Source organism: Haemorhous mexicanus, chromosome 1 (genome assembly GCF_027477595.1).
Source record: "Haemorhous mexicanus isolate bHaeMex1 chromosome 1, bHaeMex1.pri, whole genome shotgun sequence".
Taxonomy (NCBI): Eukaryota; Metazoa; Chordata; class Aves; order Passeriformes; family Fringillidae; genus Haemorhous; species Haemorhous mexicanus.
Genome location: NC_082341.1, coordinates 158,727,077 through 158,735,264, shown reverse-complemented (window position 1 = coordinate 158,735,264; position 8,188 = coordinate 158,727,077). Strand labels below are relative to the sequence as shown.

The 8,188-nt window shown below is 52.0% G+C and overlaps 1 protein-coding gene across 1 annotated transcript; it reads right to left on the bottom strand.

The window, feature by feature from the left end:
* Positions 1-3,570: 3,570 nt before the first annotated feature.
* Positions 3,571-4,415, bottom strand: LOC132329265 (erythroblast NAD(P)(+)--arginine ADP-ribosyltransferase-like). The gene has a single exon (XM_059850185.1). It carries the CDS (start codon positions 4,318-4,320, stop codon positions 3,571-3,573), a length of 750 nt encoding a protein of 249 aa, XP_059706168.1. The 5' UTR covers positions 4,321-4,415.
* Positions 4,416-8,188: the final 3,773 nt, after the last annotated feature.

The window sequence follows — 8,188 nt, the reverse complement described above, 5'->3', positions numbered from 1 at the left end:
GCTGAGGAGACACTGGTGGGCACCAGGGGACACTGATATGACACAGAGGACACGATGGGACATGGGGAGGTTTCCTTGTTGAGGAGCTGTAGAGGGAGAGTGGGGGCAGCCTGGGGAGAAGGGGGCAGGCCCAGCAACGATGACCCTGGACATGTCCTAGGACCCTGATCCCAAATCCTGGTGTCACTCCTGGATGCTCCAGTGTCCTCCAATTCCCCAGGGACCACAATACCACTCCCATAGTCTTGTGTCATTCCCCTGGGGTCCCCTCAGCCTTCCCAGGACCCCGACCCAAATCCTGAGGTCATTCCCTGTCCCCCCCAGTGATCCTCTCAGCCCACAACAAGGCCCCATCCTACTCCCACTCTGGTGTCCCCTTTGGGGTCGTTGAAAATCTTTGACCCCAAGATGCCAATCCAAACCTGGGCATCACTCCCTGCTGTGTTTGCCAGCTCTCCCATGGCCCCAGTCACACACCCAGGCCCCCCCTGGTGGCCCTGGAGCCCCATGAACCCCAGTCCAATGATCCCCAGTGCCCCCCAGGTTCCCCCAGGATTCCAATCCTATCTCACATTCTCCTCCAGGGTCCCCTAGTGTCCCCCAGGTCCCTTCTTCCCGCCCCAGGTGTCCCCTGGAGTCCTCCCAGCCCCTGATACCGAAATCAGCCTGTGAACTCCCTGATGGAACTGGAGGTATCAGAAAGCCAGAATTCTTTATCAGCACTGGACTCACAGAAGATCTCTCCTGGTCCTGCAGTTTGGAGGACTTTGCCAAGGGGTATTTATCCACTGTAATTATAAATATTTATTTAAAAAGGACCTCTTAGCTAATACAAAACCAGCACTTTTCCTGTAAATCATTGTCATAGCTCTTCCTCTCTCGGGAAATCCTCTTATTGTCCTGAAGAGTTCTTCTAAAGTGATCAGGAAGTTGTTTTCATTGACTGCCCCAATATCTCAGAAGAACTCAAATTTCTGCTTTTGGCAGGTGCAGCTCCTTCTGTGTTTCAGAATTTGTCAAATATCCCCTCTGGAGTTCCCTTCATCTCTTTTTACACCACTTTTATTGTCCTCTGTAAATCCTTTTACATCCTTTTCTCATTTTTGCCTATCAGACTTTAAGATCTACCCAGCGCCTTCAGTGTGCAGGGAAAAGCCACACACAGAAAAAGCCAAGTGTTCACAAAGTTGTCTTGAAACTTGATTTGAATAAAGGGACAGAATTTCCACAGCCATCCTCCCGTGGAGTTTCTCTCTCGAGGTTTCGGAGGGCGCAGCCTCCTTTTAACCCAAAATCTCAGCCACACGTTGCCTTCTCCCTTTCCCCATTGGCCGGGGAACTGGGATGGTGCAGTATATTTCTATATTTCTATTTTGCCTTGGGCTGGCTGGAACAGAGGCTAGACAAGAATATGAGAATAAAAGTGGGTCTTTATTAAAAACCTTCAACAGATACATCGTGGGCAGGCAGAAGCCTCCAAGAGGCTTCACCCAAGATGGATGATGGTCATGAGATTCCATACAGTTCTAAGTGTGGTCTATTTATATCTCTGGGGTGAATCCTCCAATTACAGCTTCAGATAATGAAGTCATTTACTCCCAGTTTGCTCACCCCCAGCTTATTTTGTTCATAAGTTTGGGAACCTGAGACAGTGAAGTGTCCTTGAGTTTCAGGCCTAGAGAGGAATTGTTTTGTCTGAATGAAACAGGAGTCAGCCAGCAGCTGACAGGCTATGGAGTTCTAGAGTTACACACCAAATTAGTAGAGGATCTGAAAAATATACATGCTAAATCTTAAGGCACCATACACACATGGATGAGGCCTTCTCTCAGCTGTGTCTCCTCTTGAGGCAGAACAGCCCCAGCTCCTGCAGCCTTGCCTCATGAGAGAGATTCTCCAGTCCCTTCATCATTCTCACAGGCTTTGCTGGACCTGCTCCAGGATCTCCATGTCCTGAGGAGTCCGGAACTGGAAAGTGCACTGGGCAGAGCTGGACATGGCCCTGGACAGAGCTGGACACAGCACTCCTGAAGTGCCTCCCTGGGAAGGGCAGAGGGACATGGTCACTCCCTGGCCTCCTGTCCCTGCTCCTCCCAATACCCCGTGGATCACTCCTGGTCCCAGGTCACTCAGCCAGTTCCGCTGGCCACCCACCAGCACCCCCAGATCCTTCTTCAGAGCTGCTCCAGCAGGTCCCCACCAGCCAGGACGGGCACTGGGGACTGTCCCTCCCCAGGGACAGGACCTGCCATTGCCCTCTTGAACCTCCCAGTTTCCAGGCTTTAAGGTCCCCCTGAAGTGCAGGAGGTGGCAGGATGCTCTGCCTGGAATGTGGCCAAGGGACAATACCCCATCTGTGGCCATCGGGGCTGCATTGAGAGGGTTCTTGTGCTGATTTCGGTGCAGAGTTGGGCTAAAACCAGCCCAAATCACCAGCCTTAAACTGACAACTGAGGGTGAACTGACAGAGCTGAGCCTGGCCATCCATCATCTGACCTTGGGAATGTACAGCCCACTCTCAGGCAGAGATTCCTCTCCCATGTTCCTGTTTGGAATGAAATGTGAGTGAGTTTCCTCCCTCGAGAAAGGGATGCTCCCCAAGGATCCTCCTCGAGGTTGAGAGAAAGAGACTTTCCCAAAAGTGTTGTCTCGGGAGTGTCATCGAGCCCTGCTTAGGAATTGTCACTTTTTGGCTGGCTGTGACATTTATTTAATGGAATTGTTTTGATAGAATTGTGTATTAAACTGTCTTTGCCCAATGGCTTTGGTATGCACACTGGTCAGAGTGGCTGTGGTGGCCTTGTATTTCAGGGAGTCTTGTTGATCCTGGTGGCCATGGTTGCCACAGTGACTACAGTGACCTCAGTGATCTTGGTGGCCTCATGGCTCAGAGGATCGTGGTGGCCACTGCCAGAGCTGTGGTAGCTAGGGGGAGTCCTCCGAGGTAGAAAGGGATGCTGGGGGTGCTCTCACCTGAGGGACAAAGAGAGGAATCAGAGGGACCATGTGGGCAGTGAGGGTTTTGGGAATGGCCATAATGGGCAGTGAGGGGTCACAGGAGTGATGAGGGACATGAGGTGACACATTACAGAGTGTCAGTGGGGGCATGGGATTCTATAGGGAGCCAGGGAGGTCAGGGGTTCATGGTGGGTTTAGGGGTCACACTGGTGAGGGGGAGCCATGGGGGCTCCTGACCCACCCTCATCCAGCACACAGGGCCCGTCCCCACAGCACTGCCTTTGGTGGGGAGGGACAGACTAGGAATAGGGACATCCCTGTCTCTGTCCCTCTCCCTGTTGTCCCATGGCAGGGGTGTCCCTGTCCATGTTCCCTCCCAGAAGTGCGGGCCCCCATCCCTGTGCCCTTTCATGGGTGTTCCTGTCCCCATGCCCACAATGGGTGTCCCCAAACTTGGTGTCCCCAGTATGGGATATCCTTGTTCCCCCACACACAGTGGGAGACCCTGTCCCAGTCCCCATCCCCAGTGAGTGTCATTGTCCCCTGTGCCCTGTCATGGGCGTCCCCATGGCCACAGTGGGTGTTCCCATTTGCCCAGGCTGTCCCTTGTGCTCACACCTCAGACCACTCGCAGTTGTATTTGCTGGAGGTCCCAGTGGAGCAGAACCGGATCTGTGTCTTGTCCCCTTCCCGGGTGTATTGGATGACCTTGAAGGTCTCAAAGGGTGGGATCAGCACCCAAATCTCTTCCAGATGTTCGGTGAAAAACTGGATTTCCATGCCATGGCACGTGTGCAGCTCGACCACCATGTAATTGGAGCAGTCACCAGTTGGTTTGCTCAGGAACACCGACGTGAATTCACCAAACCAGACGGTGTCACCACGCTGTGCCTCAATCCAGACAATAAACACCAAGAGGAACATGTCGAGACACTGCCCTTTCAGAGTGTCCCTCAGCATGGCCAGGGCATTGGTCAGCAGGAAATGCAGGGTTTTGAAGTGGAAGTTGTCCTGGTATTCCTGGCGGGAGCGCCCAACCACGCACACGGCATGACTGAAAGTGCTGGACAGGTCATCCATTGTGAAGGCCGTGATAGCAGTGGCCTGGTCTGGGGACAGAGGGGACTCAGGGGACCCCTGACTCTGCCACACAGCTACAGCCTTTTCCCAAACCTTGGCAAACTTCTTGTTCTGCTGGAACTCGGAGCGGTTGAGGGCCAGCAATGTCGCCTTCATGGCAGGGCCGCAGCCCCGGTACTGGTCATCGAAGGAGTCCTGGGCCATGTCCAGGGGCACCACCTCGACAGCTGTGGTGGCCATGGCCATTGCCAGCAGTGCCAGGGTCTGTGCCAGGGGGGCCATGGAGTGGAGAGGCAACAGGGACCAGGGTGGGACACTGGGGGACACAGAGGGGACACAGAGGAGACACGGGGAGGGTTCATCAGTGAGAGACTGGGCAGGGGAGTGGGGTCAGCTCAGAGAAAAGAGAGGCACTGCTGGCCAGCAGACTCCTGGGCATGTCCAGGGTCCCTGATCCCAAATCCTGGGATTACTTGTGCCTCCCCAATGCCCCCCAGCCCCAGAGACCCCAATCCCACGGTACCATGGCCCCCAGAAGCCCAGCCCTACTCCCATGACTACAAGTCCCCTCAGCCCTGATAATATCTGAACCCAAATCCTGGAGTCACTCCCTGAACCCCCAAGTGTCCCCTTCGGACAGTCCCCAGACCCCACTCCCCTCCCAGACCCCAATTTCTTTGGTGTCACCCCAGGACCTCAACTCAAATCCAGGCATCATCCCCAGTCCCCACAGTGACTCCCAGCCCCCCCATCACCCCAGTCCCACTCCCACTATCCCATGTCCCCCCTCATTTTCCCCCAGAGCACCCCATTACCCCAATTCCCAGTCCTGTGACTCCCCACTGTCCCCCCACATCCGCAATCCCAATCCCTCTGTCCTGTGTCCCCTTCAAGAGTCCCCAGGGGTCCCCCCAGTCTCGATACCAAAATCAGCCAGAGTGAACTCCCTGATGGAAGCTGAGGTATCAGAAAGCTGGAATTCTTTATCAGCTCAGACTTACAGTGGATCTCTCCTGGTCCTGCACATCAGGGGGCACCTTGCCAAGAGAATCTATACATCCTAGTTATACATATTCATCAAAACGTGCTTCTTAGCTAATACAAAACCATCAGTTTTCCAGTAAATACTTTGCATGGCTCTGCCTCTTTTAGGAAATAATTTTTATTGTCATGGAGAGTCATAAAAATGGGGTTTCTGGGGGTCACTTTCATGGAGTGCTGCAATATCTCAGATGATCTTGCCTCAAACTCTCACTTTGTGCAGCAAAAATGCTCTTCCTGTGTTGCAGAGCTTGCCAAAAACCCCTCACTGGATTGCCCTTTATCTGTATGTCCACAGGTTCTAGCCGCCTTTGCCCTTCTGTGTACACACTTTAACATCCATTTATTGTTTTTTGCTCGTTCTTCTTAGAGCCCTGTCCAGCACCTTCAGGAGAACTCAAACTTTCTATTCTCTTGCTGCTCTCCCCCCAGGACCCCAGTCCCACGGTCCCATGTTCCCCCAGTTCCCCCCAGTCCCCCTCGCTATTGCTCACTGAGTTGCTGCCACACCTCAGATACCAGTTGGGGTCCCCTGTCAGATGACATCCCTCTGGGCACCTTGAGGCTGGGGATGATCTCCTGGGGGAGTGCCTGGGTGACTGCCGCATCTTTCTTCGAGCCCACACAGGGAACGCCAGTTGCCAGGGTCTCTCTTTCTAGCTGGTCAGAGTTACCGCGACAAAAGTTCGAAAGTCTCTTTTCCCAGCCCAGTGCTTAAAGAAGGAGTCAGAGCTCTTCATTTTTTCGGTCTCAAGGCTGTTTATTTATCTTATCTATAAAATTCTTTCTCCCTGTCCAGCCGAGATCCATTTGGCAGGACAGTCAGAGGCACTCCGCCCACCCCCAGGGTGGTGTTATCTTTATATACTACAAACTACGTGTACAATATTTACAATTATTTTCCAATACCTATCATCTATATTAGACAGTGAGTTTCTACTCTAGACCAATCTAAAAGTGCCACCATCACCAGTGCAGATGGAGGTAGAGAAGAAGAAGAAAGGCTAGACACGCCCAAATCCCTCCATCTTGTCCCCAGAAACCCCTATACCAAAAATCCTAAAACCTACATTTAGACTCTGTAATTATTTTATTCTTACACTATTTACACTATTGTGGCTTTTATCTCTTTCTATAAAGGTGACAATTTGTTCCGTGGTTCGTAATCGAACACGCTGGAGTTCTGGGCTGTGTGCCAGGGTCTCCGAGCCCCCTGGCAAGGGTCCCAGGAAACTCCGGACTCCCAAAGGAATGTCCTGAGTTCCGACAGGTGACTTCCCTGGCCTTGGTGGGACAGAAGAAGTTCTGGACCCCCAAAAAGGGATCCACCAACACCATGGTGGATCCAGGTGATAGCTGAGCCCATGTTGGTGTGGTAGCTCAGAAAAGCCATTTGCCAATGATCCCTGGGAGAGTTTCCTCTTTCAGTGATGCCTGGAGGTGATGGGTTTGAATTCAAAGGGTTCTTTTTAAAACAGGAATTACTCTATAACAGACCTGACAATTTTGTCCTACAGACACTGAGGATCTGAGGCCACAGACTTGTCCCCATTGCATCGATTCCCCAGAGCTTTGCTGGTGCTTTTCTCCTTTACAAATTGCAGCATCAGTTGACTCGTTATTGGGAGTGACCTCTCACCCACTCACCCACCCATTCTGTTTATTGTGGGCTTTTAGATAAGCAGCCAATTTTCAATCTGCCCAACTCTATCCAGGCATCACCTCTGGCAGTGAAACTCCTTTCTCAGGAATTAACACCAGGATGCTTTGTTGCGGAACCTCTCGTGCAGCTTCATTGCAAGTCCATTTCCCACAGGGATTTGTCAATCCCCAAGCTGGTGTGCCCTGGATTGTAGTGCAGCCACTTCTTTGGGCAGCTGGGAGGAATCAAGGAAGGACAATCATTCCCATTTTTATTTAATCGTAGATCCCTGTGCTGTTAATTGACTTCTAGCTCTCCATATGGCTCCATGGGCATAAGCAATGCTCAAAGCAGATGCCAAGTGAGTTCCTATATTTTCTCTTTTTCTTCCTGCCAATTCCAGAGCTCTTTGTAACACTGCGAGCTCCTCCCTTTGTTCCACATCCCCTGAGTCTATGGCCAACAGAGTATATACCGTAAACTTTTGTCCCAAACAGGATTTCCTGGCCTCTTGGATGAGGAGAACAGTTGCTGAGGAGTGGGACTGGGGTCCTGGGAGGTGAGAAATAAGAAACAGAAAGTTTTAGATCCCTTAATGGTGTTGGATAGAGCCTAAAGATGAACGGGCAAAAAACAATAAAAGGATGTAAATGTGTGGACACAGTCAGGGCAAATGTTGCTGGAACCTGTGTAAAAAGAGATAAAAGGAACTCCAGTGAGGGGTTTTTGGCAACTTCTGTATACACAGAAGGAGCAGCGCCTGCCGAAAGCGAAAGTTTGAGGCAAGGTCATCTGGGATATTGGGGCACTCAGTGAAAACCACACTCTGACACCCCATTTTTATGACTCTTCAGCCCAATAAAAATTATTTCCTAAAAGAGGAAGAGCCATGCAGATTATCTATGGGAAAAGTGCTGGCTTCTGTATTAGATAAGGGACACATTTTCATGAATATTTATAATTATGATGGATAAATACGCCATGGCAAGGTCCCCCCAACCTACAGGACCAGGAGAGATCTGCTGTGAGTTTGAGCTGAGAAAGAATTCCGGATTTCTGACACCTCCACTTTCATCAGGGCGTTCACTCCGGCCAATTTCGGTATCAGGGACTGGGGGACCCTTGCTGGGGGAACATGGGACTGTGGGATTGGGGTCTGGGGTCTGGGGGGCACTGGGGGTGTCACGGTACAGGGACTGGGGTCCTGGGGTGGTCCAGGGGCAGCGATGGGGAACAAAGGACCATGGGAGTGACAGTGAGGTACTGGGGGGCACTGGGGCATACTTGGGGCACATAAGTCCAGATCGGTGTCCAGCGGTCACCAGGGTAGTCATGGGACTGGCAGTGGGATTATGGTATGGGATGGGGACAAGGGGGACACTGGGGGACAGCAGGCCTTGTGTTAGGGTCCTGGGGGGACATGGGGTCACTGGGAGGGGTACAAGGGACTAGGATAGGGATTGGGGT

Bases quoted from the DNA above. Each gene is read 5' to 3' on its own strand.
- LOC132329265 (XM_059850185.1), bottom strand. From the start codon at position 4,320: ATGGCCCCCCTGGCACAGACCCTGGCACTGCTGGCAATGGCCATGGCC.